Source organism: Aegilops tauschii, chromosome 1 (genome assembly GCF_002575655.3).
Source record: "Aegilops tauschii subsp. strangulata cultivar AL8/78 chromosome 1, Aet v6.0, whole genome shotgun sequence".
Lineage (NCBI taxonomy): Eukaryota > Viridiplantae > Streptophyta > Magnoliopsida > Poales > Poaceae > Aegilops > Aegilops tauschii.
In genome coordinates this window covers 9,763,093-9,782,219 of record NC_053035.3, presented here as the reverse complement: position 1 = coordinate 9,782,219, position 19,127 = coordinate 9,763,093, and the positions used below count along the sequence as shown (strand labels likewise).

At 40.1% G+C, this 19,127-nt stretch overlaps 1 protein-coding gene across 1 annotated transcript; it reads right to left on the bottom strand.

Annotated features, from left to right (window-relative positions):
* Positions 1–4,702: 4,702 nt before the first annotated feature.
* Positions 4,703–5,896, bottom strand: LOC109747993 (tricin synthase 1). The gene is made up of 2 exons (XM_020307046.4): positions 5,629–5,896; positions 4,703–5,542 (listed from the first exon to the last, which is right to left on the bottom strand). Exons 1-2 carry the CDS (start codon positions 5,781–5,783, stop codon positions 4,951–4,953), a joined length of 747 nt encoding a protein of 248 aa, XP_020162635.1. The 5' UTR covers positions 5,784–5,896; the 3' UTR covers positions 4,703–4,950.
* Positions 5,897–19,127: the final 13,231 nt, after the last annotated feature.

Sequence of the window (19,127 nt, the reverse complement as noted above, 5' to 3'; positions counted from 1 at the left end):
CGATTCCGATAGTTACAAATAGGAGAAGTAGTCGCCACATGTTACTGGATCTTAACTATAGGAAAATGTTAAATCAAGCAAAGAGATCAAAGTTCTATCTTTTTACATAGTTTGATCTTAAGGTTGTATGGAACACGTGGTTAGCTTTGTTATGAGCATTGTGATATCCTAGGTTGGACATGTAAGAAAAATTACTCCTTAAGATTTTCATTCTAAGGTGCAAAAAAAGAAATTCATGTCCATATTAGTGTGATGGATATAGAAACTCATCCACTGCAAATGTTTTCAATTCTCTAATGCTAATGCTTCCAAAAAACAGCATGCACAATTTTCTTGAAAAAAAACAACAACAATATGCATGGTCTGTTTGTTTTGACTAACAACCAGACATTTGAACTTAGTTGATCAATCGAATGATGTATGATTAACTTGCTCTTTGTGGTTTTTATTTGCCAATATTTTCATGATGCTGTTTTAGTGCCATTTAAGTACAATTAACCTTTCATATATATAATTGGATCCAGCTATACTACATTTATGTGTTTCTAAGTTAGATGTCCAAATCGATAAACTGCAGTTAGTTTTTAAGTACATCCTTTCCTTACTTGCTTTAATTTTATTTCAGGGCTGGGTGAACTTAAAGAACATAATACAGATGGAGTTATCTGTCAGTTATAAAGTCAGACCCGAAGGATGGCGATTCATTAAAGAAAGAAGAAGAAAGTTTCCTGGTTAATATATAGAAAACCGGGCTAAAACCATCACAACAGCCCACACAGTGCTGGTCGACCTGGCCACCCATGCGAAGCTATAAAACGTCACAAAGAAGAAAAAGATAACCGAGGTCATCACCAAGCGTCATCGTAATCACTCATCCACAAGCTAGCGCTCACTCCACCATCGACTTCTACCAACGAAGCCCTTGTCCCCACAAGAGGTGGATCCCAAGTTAGCCCATGCCAAATAATTGGCCACCAGTGCAGGCGTGGAGTTTTAGCACAGGTAAACTATTCATATCAGTATTTGATGCATTATTACTGCCTATTTCTGGTTCGTTCTCAAATACTGACATTTCAATACTTTTGTTCTTGCAGACCGTTGAATTTCATGAATATCTAGGTGTTATAACTCACGGATATAGTTTTTCGCAACTAACGGAAAATTTCAGGATACCACGTGTGCCACAATGTCTTAATTTGTGTACATTGGGTAATGTATGCTTTCTTTTTGCTATACACTGTTCTTAAATTTGATATACTTCCTCAGAAGGTGAGTCAGTACATAGTTTTTATTTCCAAGTATGTTTCGAAACTGTTTCAACCTTTTATATCTTGTTTTTCTTAGATTTGAAAAAAAAAACCCAAAGCCGTTGAAGGCCTTACTGCACATGGGCATCAGGACAACTTCAGGAGAAGGCTATACCTGAATGATGGCGCTTGTCATAGGCGCTTCCTAAATGAGCCGTCCAGCGCATGTTTTTTTTTTCATAATTTTCTTTTACTTATATTTCTAAAATGGAAAATTGTTTTCCTTATATTTGAAAAATCATTCACCATGCACTCAAAACATGTTTATACAATGTAATAGAATATTTGCATAATTCATAAAAAATGCTGATAACATTATGGAAAATGTACATGAAATTTTTGAAAAATATTTATATATTGTATAAATACTTTTTTAAAAAGGGAATATATTAATATCGCGAAGATACCAATTACACCCGGCCTTTACATCTACAAGATATTTTCACCTCATACGGCTCCTCGGTCAATTCTTTCGAAGGGATCCTTTTCCTCGTCACGAAGACATCCACGATGCACACAGCCAAAGAAAAAATAAAAAATAAAGGCCTCGATCGACTCCTCTCAGCAGCCACACACAAACCACCACCAAATACAACACCCGGAAAACATGAAAGGTTTCCAAAAGCAGCACCTCCAAGAAGGAAACAATGCACGAGCGCCGTCGTTGCCCGATCCAAGATCTTAGGTTTTCAGCCTGAAAGTCTCGGCTCGGTACCCGAGGAGCACCACCAAAAATGAATTCCTCCAGTGCTGCCGCCCCACTTGACACTGCTACTCCTGAGAGTTAGCAAACACCTAGCTGACTCCATCGCCTCAAACGCCCCGTCCGTCTAACTGATCATCCGATCTCAGCCACCATGACCTTCTCCATAGCTGTCTACACCATAGAAATCGAGAAGCCGACATGTCCCATGGTGTCAACAAACAACAGAGCTTTGCGTCACGCCCACATGAAACCTTGTAGGTTGAAATAGCGTGCACGGCCGAATTTTATTCGATCCAGATATCTTGGGCAAGATCTCCGATAGCAGTTCCGGAACACGTCAATGGCCAGATCAAGGAAGACCGATCATGCAGGATGTTGCCGTGATGCGAGAGGAGCATGAGGACCGCCATCTATATTATCACGGCAGCAGGCCCCCACGCCGCCCCGATCCAGCATGCCGCCGGCCGACCCTATCCATGGGCCGACCTCCATCAACCCACCCAGATTCAGATCCAGATGAGCCGGATCGGCATGAATCGCGGCAACCACGGCCCAACCCTTGCACACCGGCGAGACGAGGCCAGCCCGCCGACCAGCAGCCGCAACGCACCCGCCAAGTCCACCTGTACGCCTGAGCCAGGTCGCGCCGCCCGCGCTCGCCGGCCTCAGAAGACGGCCGTCACCAGCACGGGCACGCCGACCAAATAATTGGTTTCTTATCCTTTTCGACCAATTGAGTGCTACTCTCCATGATCAAATTATATTTATTTTCTTGATAGCCTGCCATTTGAAAAATGACTTGATATTTGGCACGGGAAGGAATCCGTGATATTTTAATGCAAAATGGGTCAGTGTGCTAAACCTAACACAATCGACAGCCAGACGGTGAATGCCTGAATGGTAGAGGAGCGATGGCCATGAAGGTGTCACGGTCAAGCGAGCAGCAATCACTGTTGGATTGGATGTAGACCAGACAACACGGTTGCAGTCGAAGAATAGAGGACGCCAATCTTGAGAGGGATCATGGCCACCGTAGTGATGGCAATGATGTGTCTTGTTGCAGTGTTTCAGATTGCTGCTCAGCCTATCTTCACCTGTGCAGCAGTAGAGGTGTCAGTGGCCTGCGACGGCGACATCCTGCAGCAACGTGCAGGGCACGAAGAGAAGCAAGCAGGTCATGATCGCGACGACTACATCAGAGAAGCAGCAGCGGTGGTTCAGAGCCTTCAGGCAAGCCACCCTCCAGTCCACCATGCATAGTGCAGGCGACATGGTTGCAGAAGAGTCCGGGTAAACCATAAGCTAAGCTAGTGGTTTGGACGTTGCCTGCTCATAGACCTGGATGTACCTTTTCTGAAATTATTATTGCAAGCCTCAACATAAATGGATCAAAACTTTTAAGATTGTCCCCGATGATATGAGCCGTCTAGTCTTGTTAGTCTAGTGGTATTATTAGTATTACGTCCTAGGAAGTAAGATGCTACAGAAAATTATCTAGGATTAAAATGGTCTTTGCACTCTACCAAATAAGGAATATATATATATTTACCAATTTCTGTGCAGAATTTTTTGAAAACAGTATAGATGCAGATGCTCATACACACGCACATATGCTCATCTTGAGATTGACAAAGCCGCCACAAACGCCTTCGTAATCGACGGGAACGTCTCCTCCCATTGAACGCACAACGCCCGAAGTCCTGAATAAATTCTAGTTACCAATGTCAAGTCTAGGATTTGAACTTTAGTGAGCATGGTGGTACAACTGTCCTCCTAAACATACAACCATTGGATAATATATTTTGGAAAATGGGTTTGTACCTTTTTGAGACTTTCGTATCACATGCATGTCATAAGAGTAACAAAAAAAATTGGACATTTTTGGATAAAATTGACCAAGTATATCTGTTGCACAAACTTGTCGCAATGAACGAAAAAATAATCATATTTGGAAATAAATGCATATGTGTGTTGTATATTGTACAATGAACCAAACATATATAGTGCACATAAAAATCTCTATATTTGGAAAGTGTGGACATAAAATATGTCAAAATATTTCCTTTCAATCTGCTATACTTACCATCTATATGTAGTCAAATTTAACTTGACTTGGATCGCTAGGATCGAATTTTTCTTTTACCACTTAAGGGGTAAGAACTAGCATCTTAAAATTTCTCTTGTTGGGTATTTCGTGATTGGTAGTTACGCCGTCGTTGTCGGTTGTGTATAGTTATTTGAGGACGAATGGTTTGGAAGGTAACTAACTTCTGGCAGCTAATAATTCTAGCAATGAAAAGGGCCTAGAGGAGCTCATTTTCTAAATCTTGGACTTTCTCCTCTGTACTTAGGAAATTAAGATTTAAACAAAACCCCTAGAATTTCATTGATTTGAGTGACATGACCATTGGGGCCATATAGGGAGCGGATATAGGTCTTTCTCCTCCTCTAGCTGGACACATCATGAAAATAAGTTGTTTTCCTATCCCCTCCTTTGACATCCCTATCTCTCCTGGAAACCTCATGTTGTCAACGGGTTGCAGCTGCACATCACTTACCGGTCTAGTGTCTACCTCACATATAAATATCACGTTTGACTAACAACAATATCATGCCAGGAGACATAATCATATCAACACATCTTATATATTGAAATAAAATCTTAAACTATCCGTGAAACAAATACTCTCTCCATCCCATAAAATAACATAAGACATTAATAACTACATCCAATATGGCACATACTGGATGTAATAACGTCTAATATTATGGGACAGAGGGAGTATTGTGGGACTTATTGAATGAAATCACACAGCATGGAAAGCACATAGTACATCACAAGTTCTTATCGAATCAAATCATGAGTAGAAGCTGCGTCCAGGGGTTGGACACAGGCGACGGAGCAGATCCTGCCAGCCGGCGGGATCATGGTACTATTCAGACGAGGCGGCGGCAGATAGTGAGGCCGTCTCCCACGGCTATCTGGCAGACGTCGACGCGCGGGTCAGCGGCGAGCTCGGCGTTGAAGCCCTTGAGGAACTCGGCGATGGACGCGAGGACACCGTCCACAACAACGCCGGGCAGGACGTCTAACGAAGGCACGGCGACGCCGGCCACAGTGCCGCCCCAGAGCGTGTTGTCGTAGACGATGGTGCCGCCGACGCGGACCAGCCGCATCAGCTGCTCATGGTACCGCCCGTAGTTCTGCTTGTCGGCATCCACAAACGCGAAGTCGTACTGAGCCAAGGGGTCGGCGGCGAGGAGCTCGTCGAGGTGGTCGAGCGCCTTGCCCTCGCGGAAGTCCACCTTGTGCGCCACGCCGGCCTTCTGGATGAAGGGGAGGCCGAGCTCGAAGTCTTTCCGGTTGACGTCGATGGCCACCACCTTGCCGTCCTCCGGCAGCACTAGTGCGGTGGCGAGGAGCGAGTAGCCCGTGAACACGCCGACCTCGATCGTGTTCCTGGCCCCCGCTATCTTGATCAGCAGCTGCAGCAGCTGGGCCTCCTCCGGCGTTGACTGCATGATGCCACTGGAAGCACCGGCCGGCCAATATGAATTTGACTGAGGTGACGACCCTAGCAGTAATTCTGTATATATATGGTACGTGTGTATTACCTCTGGTGATTGTCGGTGAGGAGGCGCAGGTCGCGCATGCACTCCGGCTCTCGGGGGAACACCGTGGTATCCAGGATGTACTTGTACAGGGCGTCGCTCTTGAGCAGATGCTTGATGTTGTAGCTCGCATTGACGTCGCTGCCACTCGCCGCCATTGCTGTTGGTTGGTCTCGGAGAATGCAAAGATCAAAGCACTTATAAAAGAGTCACTCTCTTCTCTCTCACGCACAAATTAGCGCACTGATTTAATGATACTTGCATTGCAGTGGGGTTTGGTTTTATAGTGGTAGTTTGTTGGACTGGGATACAGGATCCGCCACCAGTGCACATTGGGTCGAACCGTCACCTTGCGATGTTGGGCAACAGGGTGGAGGTGGGGCATCGCATACAATATGGAAAAACGTGTGCGATAGGGTTTTATGTCAGTCAGTTTTCAAATCTCAATCATGTGCGATGGTTGAACCCACTGCAGTTTTTTTTAAAGGAGAATGACCCAGCCTTTGCATCTGGACAATGCATGTAGTCATTCTATTTATTATCCACAAAGATCTTACAATTTAATACATCAAAATAGGTTTGAAGCCACCACCTTGACAACATCTATCGCTACTTCTATCCACTTGATGAACATGTACCGAATGTCTGAGCCGAACACCAAACACACATCGCACCAAAGCCTAACATCTAAAACCGCACGCTGCAACCAAACCGCATTGGCGAGTCTGGGTCACGCACCAGTCCGGCATACTCTCAGAGGCCGCCACTGTTGTCTTCCACTGATCCGTCTTCTAAGGAGGTACTGACGCACATACCTTTCCAACCTTGCCGTCGACGCCTTCACGGTGCCAGACAACCCTACCATCATGCACGTATTCATCCACACGCGCTAGACAAACAAACTCCTTTTCAAAAAAAAATTCTCATAATTATAAAATTTTGTTTAGAATTTTAAAAAAATATTCACCTTCTAACTTTTGTTCCTAAAGTACAAATATTCGCATTTTAAAAAATTATAGAGATATGTCAAAAAATTGTTCGTTTAAATAGAAAACTGCTCAAATTTCTCAACATCTATTAAATAGAAAAATTGTTTATTTATTTTATGCTTAAATAAAAATGTTCGTTTAGACAGAAACATGCTCACATATAAAATTCAAACACTTTTAAAATTTCTGAAAATCTATTAAATAGAGAAACAAAAATGAAAATATATCAATCAGCGACCGGTTTATTGTTCGTTTTTGTTTCTTTTTCATTCTTGTAGTATTTGTTTTTTGTTTTTTGTTCTTTTTTCTAAATGCTCACATCAATATAATGTACCCAAGTTTTCCGACACAGTAGCATCATCATGCCAAGCATCTATGATAAATTTCAGTGAGTTCTGACATCTTATGCATTTTCTAGGGGTTTTCAGGTGAAAAACCCTAAAACACTAGCCGGGCACAATGCAACGTGCGTCCGTTGTCTGAATTCCTTCAAATTTTGCATGGAAGTCTGCCATGAGCATGCCCACATGCTCGCAAAATTCGGTGGCATTTCATGTCTGGCAAGAAGCATAACATGTTCAAAGGTGGTGGTTCGGGTAGGCCGGTAAGGCAAGTCTGGATGCATTTTTTCACATCAATAAAATAGACCCAATTTTTTTCTAGACACTAGCATCACCATGCCAAGCATCCGTGATAAATTTTATTGGGTTCTGGCATTTTATGCATTTCCTATGGGCTTTCTGGTGAAAAACCCATAAAACACCAGCCGAACGTGATGCAACGTGCGTTAGGTGTCCGAACTCCTTCAAACATGGAGGCCGGCCATGTGCATGTCCACATGCTAGCAAAATTTGTTGTCATCTCATGCATAGCAAAAAGCACACCATGTTCAAAGGTGGTGGTTCGGGTAGGCCAGTAGGGCAAGTCTGGATGCATATTTTTTTCACATAAATAAAATGGGCCCAAATGTTTTCCACACATTAGAATCACGATGCCAGGAATCCATGATAAATTTCGTTGAGTTATGACATGTTTTGCATTTTCTAGGGTTTTCCCGATAAAAAAACTCTAAAACACTAGCTGTACATGATGCAACGTGCATTCGATGTTCCAATTCTTTCAGATTGTTCATGGAGGTCTTCCTTGAGCATGCCCACATGCAGGTAAAACTTGGTGTCATTTCATGCATGATAAGAAGCACATCATATTCAAAAGTGGTGGTTCGGGTAGGCCGGCAGGGCAAGTCTGGATGCACTTTTTTTACAACAATAAAATGGACCCAAAATTTTTGCACCCACTAGCATCACCATGAAAAGCATTTGTGATAAATTGCATTGACTTATGTCATTTTATGTATTTTCTATGATTTTACTGGAGAAAAATCCCTAAAACATTAGCCGTACGTGACACAATGTGTGTTCGGTGTCCGAATTCCTTCAAACTGTGCATTATGGAAGCAATCCATGAGCATGCCCACATGCAGGCAAAATTTGGTGTCATTTTCATGCATGGTAACAAGCACATCATGTTCAAAGGTGATGGTTCCGGTAGGTCAATAGAGCAAATCTGCATGTATTTTTTCTCCTCAATAAAATGAACCCAAAATTTTCCCACACACTAGCATCACCATCCCAAGAATCCATGATATATTTCATTAAGTTCTGACATTTTATGCATTTTTCGGGTTTTCCCGGTGAAAACCCCATAAAACACTGGCCGAACGTGACACAACATGCATTTTCAAATAATGTTCATGCTTTCAAAATTTATTTGGAATTTTAAAATAATCATACGTTAATATTTTTATACAAAAATACAAAAATGTGCACAGAAATTCAAAATAAATTGGTTTCAAATTTTTGTTCATATTTTCTTATTTTTACTTGAAATTTCAAATTTCATAGTTTTTTAACAAAATTTCGTGTTCAAAATTGTGTTCGCTCTTTTTAAAATATGTTCGTGTTATGACATTCTGAGCAACTTTGAAACACAAGAACAATTTTTTGACACATCTGTACAATTTTCTAAAATACAAATATTTGTACTTTATGAACAAAATTTTAAAAAGCGAACCTTTAAAAAATATAAGCGTGATCATTTTTTGAAAAAAAAGGAAAAAAAGAAATAGTCATAATAGGACCGCGAACTGAAGTAGAAGAAAACTAGAAAAAGTAAATATGCACAAGCATATTCTTGAGTTCGTTCACGTTTCCTGCACTCTATGTTCACTTAAAAAGGAAGTGTCTTTTTTCACTTAAAAAGAAAGTGAAAAACAGCTGAGGGCACCACACATATGCATCCATGCTGTGTATCAGTGCGGGTGAAAAGACCATTCTACCTTCTATTATGAAGGGGTATATACAGATCTTAGCCGTCATTGTCTTTAGGGGGTGTACCGAAGCAAAAGTGTTGTATAAAAAGTCTGCAATGGGTCATGCCATCGCACACGTTTGTCCTCTAATTTGTGAGTAAGATTGCATATAGCATTGGACACGGCGGATTTGAATCTCATATATGGGATAGGGAGCTATCGCACATGGTTTAAAACAACCAGTGAGGTCCGATGTATGGTCTTGTCACACACGTTTCGTTGTTCCATATTGTCTTTGATGTTTAGTCATCACACACGGTTCTATTCTCGCCAACGCGTGCTTTCTGTATTCAATTACACACATTCATTTGTCTAGAAAAAAATCTACAAAAGAGCTACACCTCATGTCAATCATCCATCACATGAAAAACTCAAATTCATGTGTAAATGTTTAGCAGAAAACACATAAAACAATAATTCAAAACATGCTTATTCATGAGGTGAGCAAAAATCTCCTCCTTTTTTAGTGACAAATTTGACGAAGAACTAGGAAATATTTTCTCTAATATCGAGCAAGTCAGATTTGGGCAGCGGGTCGTCGGTCATCAATCCAAGGAGCTGTACTTTTTTTAAGATCATATTGTGCCATACATGTAGTGTAAAAAATTAATTAAGTAGTTAACATACAGATTTACATGTTGGTTTACTGTTTGAATTTAATGTTGCACCAGATCGGCATAATATATTCATGTGTTTGCAAACATAGAAAGCATAAAGGTTGGTTCCTTCTGGCTATTTATGATACTAGATTTTTCTCTAAGAAAAACTTAATCCCTAAGATGGGTTTTTGGGACATATACACTGAAACATGTGTTTGTTTAGCAACCGGAACACATAAATAACATAATCACAGATATATGTCAACTTTGGCTTATAATATAAAAAACATATTTCGGGTATCTTTCTGAAAGAATTGACACATGCTCCATACACTACTAGAAAAAGGCCTACTAGTGACGCACCAGTTTTGCCTACTAATGGCGCACTACTGGTGCGCCACTAGCATCACGCCACTAGTAATTTTTAGTATCTGGTATACTAATGGCACACCAGTGGTGCGCCATTAGTATATGCCACGGTGCGCCATTACTATCGGACTTAGTAATGGCGCACCACATAGAAGTGCGCCATTAGTAACAATTTTTTTAAATATTTTTTCAGAAATATTTAAAAAAAATCAATTTATTTTTTATTTTTTTGTCAGAAATATTTTTTTTTTCAATTTTTTCTTAATCTCGGGTCACTATGGCTTAATCTCAGATCAAGTCAAATCGCACTAAGTGGTCAAACTTCCCGAAAGGTCACCCATCCTCACACTAGTTCAGCCCGAGCACGCTTAACTTCGCGGTTCTATCCAAACCCAGCACCACCTCACTTAACAGCCACTTGTTGATGTCTATCATATCAATCCTATTAAACCTTTTTGATGTCTAGGACTTTGTTCATATTCATGAGTATGATGAAATTTTGAAAAATATTTCAAACTTCCCTGTCATATTACGAATCATTTTTTGAAAAAAAAATCCAAAAAAAAATTCAAAACCAATATTTTGTTCTGTTACTAGTGGCGCACCTAGCAACCGGTGCGCCACTAGTAAGTTTGAAAAATTTTGAATTTTTTTGCCTCTAGATCTTGGAAGCCCCGTATCTTTTTTTCTGTTAGGTTTTTGAGGATTTTGAAAATGTGAATTTTCCCAACAACTAGACCACATATCACATGGGAAACTTATTTTATTTTATTTTTTTGACATTTCCATCATTTTCTTTTACTTTTTTAAAACTGAAAAGGCGGTCCAGGGGGGGGTGCATTCGGTGGAATGGGCCAAGTTACTAATGGCGCACCGTGGGGGTGGTGCGCCATTAGTAGTTCAACTAGTAATGGCGCACCACCCCAACCGTGCGCCATTAGTAGTTTTTCAAAAAAAAATAAAAAAATTTGAAATAAAATTTGTAACAAAATTACTAATGGCGCACCTGTGAGTGGTGCGCCATTAGTAGTTCAACTAGTAATGGCGCACCGTGGGAGTGGTGCGCCATTAGTAGTTGAACTAGTAATGGCGCACCGTCCCACGGTGCGCCATTAATAGTTTAAAAAATAAAAATAAAAAAAATTTGAAAAATAAAATTTGAAACATAATTACTAATGGCGCATCGTGGGATGGTGCGCCATTACTAGTTGAACTACTAATGGTGCACCATCCCACAGTGCGCCATTAGTAGTTTTGAAAAAAAAATTACTAATGGCGCACCGTGGATGTGGTGCGCCATTAGTATTTTCATACTAATGGCGCACCAACACATGGTGCGCCATTAGTATATAGTAATGGCGCACCACATGTCTGGTGCGCCATTAGTGGCCATATCATCTATAGCCCTTTTCCTAGTAGTGATAGATTTACTCCATTCTACATGGTTCCCTCCAAGGCGGAAGTACATGGAAAACACACTAGAAATGAAGATGAATTTTTCTTGCTCAATTCTGGAATAAGATGTGAATAAAAATTTGACCAACAAAGAATTCTATATCTAGACAAGAAGTCCTTAATAGATCCATAGGTTTAGGAGTTTTGTACAAGGAATCTAGGTAGTAAACTTTGTTGTGCTTTGAAACGATGACAATCAAGCTCCAATGGTCCCTACAAAGAAGAAAACCATGAACTTACGAATTATATTGAATGTAACACAATCAATGTATATCTGGTTGTATACTTAACTTACCCATCATTATATGGAAGTAGAAAGAATTTTGCAATGTGTTGGTGGATCAACATCTAGACTACATATTAGAAGGCCAAATCCCTATGGTGGTCGACTGATTTTCGCATTGTTCGGGTTAGCTCTAAAAAACACACCTGCTCCCTCTTTGCTAATTATGTGATCAATTGCATGAGAGAAAAACAATAGAGTTATTGTTTACCGTTTACAGCCTTGTAGAGAACAATTGTGTGAAGCATTGAATAAGATGCACCTCGATTTTATCAAAGTTATAGAGAAGATGCAACTCCTCGAAGAACTATGGTATAAAACCTATTTTGGTAAAAGCAATTGTTGTATTACACATTCAGACCCGATTGGTGAGTAGTTCTAGTTTTAGCTACATGCAAAAAAATTCTAAGCTCCTATAAAATCTGCTAGGTTTTCCGCTGTAGGATCAGCACTCTGTTTTGTGGTCGCCTCCCCTGCCATGAGCTCTCTCTCTCTCTCTCTCTCTCTCTCTCTCTCTCTCTAATATCTCGGTGAACTTTCTATCCAGTGAGTGGTCAATTTTCACTGCCATTTTACTCTTCCATATCCTTTTGCCACTGTGAACATATCTTCTGCTTCACCATCTCTCCCATTTCCTTACTTTGGAGCTCTTTCTTCAGCCTTTTGTTCTGGAGCCTTTCTTCTACGTTGAGTGGTAAGGACCTACTATGCAGGGCATTGACCGTGACACCCCTTGCATGACACGGGGTTCCTTGGCGTCTGAAGACATTGCCAGAGTGTCTTCGGGCCCTGAGTTTCAGTAGAACCCTCTAGTGAATTTGAAAGCCACTACCATCTTGTTGTAAAGTGCTTGGTCTGTCGGGTTTTCAAAGGCATAATTACCGTTGTCATCCTTTTTTGGCACGTCTCCGCAAGTACTCTATCGTGATCACCTTTAATTCAATGAAAGGTCCTCCCACCCCCCCACCCCCCCCCCCCCCCCCCCCCCCCCCCGCCGGTAGTGATTGCTTCCTTGTCCTTCTTGTGCAGTAGTATCCGACCACCCCCGTATGGTGGGGTGTGTGTTCCCCGTTTTAAGTTCAGATTGTTGCAGTATTTTAGCAAGAGACTCTGGCGTCAACCTGAACCTTTCGAGAAACCTTCCTTGTGCTTCTTGTGCAACACATACTTCCGGTTTCTCATACTATCCCTTCCCTTGTATAGCACATCATGTTCAACCTACTTCTTCGCTGCCTCTAGGGATCATATAATGACCTGATGCAAGGTTTCCTGTTTTTCATACTTTATTTCTGTTTTTCTCTCATTTTAAAAACCCAATAACCCTCATGTATTGTGTCGATGCTTGGCACCATCATCATGGTTGGAATCTCCTTTCTTCTATTATATAGTGTACATTTCTGGACTTCCTTTCCTTTTATTGGATAATGCCTAAACATAGAACTCAGTAACACGAATAGTATTTTAACCCAATTTTTTCAACTTCTCATGCACTTGCAGTATTTCTTTAATTATATAACCAAATCCCAGAAATGTACTAAACGACTTAAAAATAGCAAATGAACCTAAAAATACCAAGTTTTGGTATAGAACCAACAAGCTCCATTTGGTAGAATTAAGGATAGAAAGGAAAATAAAAGAAAGAAAAGAAAAGAGAAGGCTTTAGGGTGTTTTTCGAGTGTTTTCTGCTCTTTTGCTATTGTTTCCAGCTTTCTGAGTGTAAATACTAGGCAAACGACCAATTTGCCTAGTGTTGGGTTTTTAGTGAGCGATTTTTTCAGGGCACTCAACAAAGGTTCTGTTTGCCTAGGTACATGTCCTTCAGTTCGTTAGCATTTCGAACTAAAAAAAATCAATAACCTTCAAGTTTGGGGTCGAGTATATATTGTCACACTCATGTTTGGGGTGTTTAGGCTGTTTTCCGAGTGGTTTCTGCTATTTTCCTGGTGTTACGGTTACAGTTTTGGAAGTGTAAACACTAGTGCCTGATAAATACACTCGACAAACAACTTGACACTGTTGACAAAATCGACGATTCCACTACTGTTAAGCCGTAGTAACTATACTTACATTGCACTACAGTACGAGCATTTGAGGCGCTGAAGGGAAGCTGCACAATAATGAGCCAATCCGTCGTACGCCTCGTCCCTTCCAACCGCGGCCATCATCCCATCCATGCAGCCAACACACGATTGCTGTAGCTAATTAAGCTTTGCCTGATGAAACCGATCCACGGAGCTCTACACCAGGACGGCCTTATGCTCATACAGTACTAGTTAGCTGGCAGGGTTGCTGATCTGCGTGCAGAGTTGTTGACACCCTCCCTCGACCCCAATGCGTCAGTTAGCTGGCGTAGCCGCGCGTGCCGTGTTGTTGATCCTACATGCATCCAGGTGTGCGCGCCCCCTTGATCTTGACACATCAGTGAATTCATTGATGCGTGTGACAGGACAGCGACCATTACATTGGTCATGCACATATGCATTACCCGTCCCGTCCACACATGCTTGCTATGCCAATCTGTGCGACTGTGGCTGAAGCGGAGGAAGCGTGGGGACAAACCAAGGACAGCCTTGATTAATAAGACAATTCGTCTCCATGCTCGTACGCTTACCGGCCCATTATTTGTCCTACGTGCGCGTGACTTCTAGAAGATACCGTGCACAGGATGGTCCTATTACGATACATCTATCAGACCCTCTAAACAAAAATTGTGAGATGTATATATCACACACATTTCAAACCAAACCGTGTGTGATGCCGCAATGCTGCACGCAATTTTAGAGGAACACAATCGTGTGTGATGCTTTGCACATACTTTTTGCAAAAGATGTGTGTAAGATGTAATCTATCATCGTGCACGGTTCAAGAACACAACCGTGTGCGACACATTGCACACGGTTCTGGCAAAAAAGATTGTGCGATATACCCTATCATTGCATACGGTTTTAAAAATGCAAATGTGTACATTATCTTGCACACATTTCTTTGCAAAAATTATGTGTGCACGTGTATCATTGCACTCATCTAAAAAGGGAAACTGTGTGCAATAATGTGCACATGATTTTTGTAAAAAAAAAGTGTATGTTGTAGTCTATCATCACACACAGGATTCCAAACAAAACCGTGTGATATACCTTGCATATTTTTTTTTGAAAATATACTTTTTGCCATAGCTTTGAAGGTGAATTGGCATTTTCTTCATCGCTTGAGCTTGAAATTTTTCTGCACTCAACATACACCATAGAATCTTCCGTGTTCAAATTTAAGATTTCTGGGTTCATTTGTTATATTTAAGTCATTAATTGCACTTCTAGATATTTAATATATATAATTCAAATTTCAAATGCGAGTACGTGAAATAATGCATAAAAATGGTACAAGAAATGAAAACTAATTTCAAAGATCTATGTGGCAAGAGTCAACCACAACCATCGAGTTTGTTGGCTTATAATCTTAATAAATTTAAATTAAGTTAGAAAAAACTAAAACTTGGCATGGTTTCACTATATGACCTGAGTATGTTGTGGTAAAATTTAAGAAGGTTTCACAACAGTTGGCATGTACGCAGCTTATATATCAATCCCCTCCAAGGAAAAAATGCGGTTGTGAGAGTGAATACGTCAGCTTTGAAGGTGAATTAATATTTTCTTCATCATTTGACCTTGACACCTTTTCTACCAGCAACATAGACCATAGCATCATCCATGTTCAAATATAGCATTGTTCTAGGTTCACTTTTCATATTTATTCATTAATTTCAATTCCAGGCACTAATGGACATAATCCAACTTTAACTAGAAGTACACAAAATAGTGCATGAAAATTGTTTCAAAAATAATATTTAGTGCCTTGAGTATATATGTATGCCTCATACAAGAAACGGGAAAAAAATCAAAGATCTTTGTGGCAAGCCATCCACAAACTTGAAGTTTATTGGTTTTTTATTCTAGAAAATTAAAGCATGTCTGGAAAACATGAAACATGGAATGGCGTTGGAATTTAGACTAGTGCTAGGGTTCATTGAATGTAAACACCAACACAAACTTTTGCCTATATATATAGGAGTTGGCAGCAGTTGTTTGTCAAACTATTTAACTTTCTTTCTCCACAAAACTTTTTCTCCAGTGTCTTGCCTATCTAGGAGTCTCTGTTATTTTTTATTTTTGAAGTAAGTATATTTATTCTGACTTTATTATTACGTTGAGAATTTTTTTAGATTTTAGTTATTAAAGTAAGAATATTTATTTCACTTTATTATTAAGTTTAGACATTTTATTATTTTGGAAACATTTAGTTATTGAAGTAAGAATAATTATTTTGACTTTATTATTAAGGTGAGACATTTATTATTTTTTAAACATTTAGCTATTAAAGTAGGAATATTTATTTTGATTTTATCATTACGTTGAGACATTTTATTATTTTTGAAACATTTAGTTATTAAAGTAAGATTATTTATTTTGAATTTATTATTACGTTGAGACATTTTATTATTTATTGAAACATTACTTATTAAAGTAAGAGTATTTATTTTGACTTTATTATTACATTGAGATATCTTATTATTTTTCAAAACATTCAGTTATTAAAGCAAGGATAATTATTTTGAATTTATTACTACGTTGAGACATTTTATATTTTTTTAAACATTTAGTTATTAAAGTAAGAATATTTATTTTGAATTTATTATTTTGTTGAGACATTTCTTTTTGAAACCTTTGTTATTAAACTAAGAATATTGTTTTTAATCTTTTGAGACTTTTTTATTTGTTGATACATTTTTTTTATTGGGCCTAGTCCAACACTGCGTCGCACGCTTCCCAGTCAAAACCAAAGGGGCCATGGCCCCCTCGCCCCACCGGCCCACTCCACTCGTTCCCTTCGAAGCCGCCGCCCTCTCCCCTCTACCCCCTTTCTGCCGACGGTGGTCGCCAACCGATTCAGGCATTTTCCGGTGTTCTCCGGTCCTGAGGTATACATCTGTGCCTCCCCCTCTCAATGTCGAGTGAAATGGTCCATTTAGATTCGTTTTTAATACGAGGTGTGATTCGCATTCCTATGCTAGATTTTTGGCAACGACAGCAGGCGACGGCGACGGAGTAGACAGCAGGGGACGGTGACTGAGTAGACGGTAATCGACACTCGACTCCAACCCAGGTGAGCATATAATCCCTCCCTGTTTTTCTTAGGATCTGAAACAATTGGAATTTTGCTTAGGTCATAGCCACTGTAATTTTTCTTAGGATCCAAAACAAATGGAATTTTTCTTAGGTCATGGCTACTATAATTTTGCTTAGGATCCGAAACAAATGAAATCTTGCTTAGGTCATGAGCACTGTAATTTTATTTAGGTCATGGTCACCCTCGGGCTCACTGTAATTTGTTCACTATTATTCATAACTGTGCCAACATTTAGTTGTATTTAGCTCTATACATTGCTAGTTCAGTGCCAAAACAGTGCCAAAATTTGCAATATTGGAACTACTTTTCATTCGTGACAATATTCACTGCTACGAAATTGCAAAAATATCATGGCATTTAGATCATGGCCAAAACAGTGCCATCTGTGTTTTTCCATGTGCCTTGCTCTTATGTTAGGATATGAATGCTTGTATATGTTTTGCATATTATATTTTGTGCTTCAATTCACTTGTGGTATCTTGATCATAGTATCTAGAAAATGCCATGTATTCTTGATCATAGTATGTGTTTGTATGTATAGAAAATTCCATGTATTCTTGATCATAGTATGTGTTTGTATGTGTAGAAAATGCCATGTATTCTTGATCATATTATGTGTTGGTATGTGTAGAAAATGTCATGTATTCTCGATCATAGTATGTGTTTGTATGTGTAGAAAATACCATGTATTCTTGATCATATACGATGTGTTTGTAGATCATGGGAAATTCTGGAGGCAAAAACGAGTCGGTGTACGATGTAGGCATGGTCAACAAAGATCTATTAGACTCTCATCACTATAGCATCAACAGCCTGCAATGGGCAAATGACGAGCTAATGGTGGAGATTAAAGAGCTGTACAATGAGACTATTCGGCTCGTTAAGAAGACTAATGTGTTGAGGGACGAGAGGGATAAGCTCATCAAGGATCGGGATAGAATGAAGGAGGAGAGAAAACTCCTCGTGCCAGAGTTGATTGACCTCAAGATGGACATAGATCATTTCAAAAGATATGTTGTGGGCAATAGAAAGAAGCTTTGCCAGCTGAGCATAATCCTTAATAAAGAGTAGTTTTTTAACTAGCTAGCCTATCTTATTAGTTGATGATGATCGAGTAACTAGAGTTGATGAGAAGCTTTTGTGAAGTTTAATTAACTTACGAAGTTCGTGAGCATCTTCTGTTAATGAGTATCTGTTAAGTAAGTAGCTCGTGTTGATGAGTATATTGTGTTAATGAGTATTATTAAGTAAGTAGGTAGTGTTGATGAGCAATTTTTTTATTATCACTAGTAGAAAAAGGGGCTTTTACCCCGGTTCGTAAAGGCCTTTTGTCCCGGTTTTCGAACTGGGACTAAAGGGTTGTTACTAATGCCCTAACCCTTTAGTCCCGGTTCTTACACGAACCGGGACAGAAGGTCCTCCACGTGGCCGCTGCTGCCAGCCCAGGCAGGGGGGTCTTTGGTCCCGGTTGGTGACACCAACCGGGACCAATAGGCAGGGCTTTTGTCCCGGTAGGTGTCACCAACCGGGACCAATAGGCAGGGCCTTTTGTCCCGGTTGGTGTCACCAACCGGGACCAATAGGCATCCACGCGTCAGCAGCTGGCAGGAGCTGAGGTTTTTGTTTTTTTTAAAGGGGGTGGTTTTGGGGTTTTGGGGGGTTAATTTAGGTGTTTCATATATTGTGTTAGATAGCTAATTAATAAAGAGAAGTGTCCTCTCTTATCTCGGTGCTTGGTCGACGCTACGTACTATATACGTATGGAGAGGAGTAGACATGCTAGCTAGTAATCAAATGAAGGAAACAGAAGATCGTAATGAACATATGCATACAAAGAGAAGTGATATCGACCACCTCTCCTTCTCTGAGAAATTGGTCGAACAACAAGTTCTCGTATATCTATCCGACACTACCGGCTACATATATACAATAATTATCTCTTACAATACAATCTCCTAATTAAATTGTAGGAACACAGGGTCCACATAGTATTCTCTGTTTTCAGCGATCACGTGGTCAAGGAAGAATGCCGCCAATTCCTCTTGAATTCCTCGCATACGATCTGGTGCTAGGAGTTCATCCCGCTTCCGAAACATCTAATTTGAAGAAGGGGGTCAATACATATATATATATGAATAAATGAAACTCAACACAAATGATGGTAATAAAATAAAATTGTGAATATTATTGCTTACGCACTTCATATTGTTCTTCAGTGTAGCCCCGCTCACAGGTCGTGTAGCGGATGGACTCGC

Bases quoted from the DNA above. Each gene is read 5' to 3' on its own strand.
- LOC109747993 (XM_020307046.4), bottom strand. From the start codon at position 5,783: ATGGCGGCGAGTGGCAGCGACGTCAATGCGAGCTACAACATCAAGCAT. The intron at 5,543-5,628 runs GTAATACACACG...CGGTGCTTCCAG, and splicing joins CTCACCGACAATCACCAGAG to TGGCATCATGCAGTCAACGC.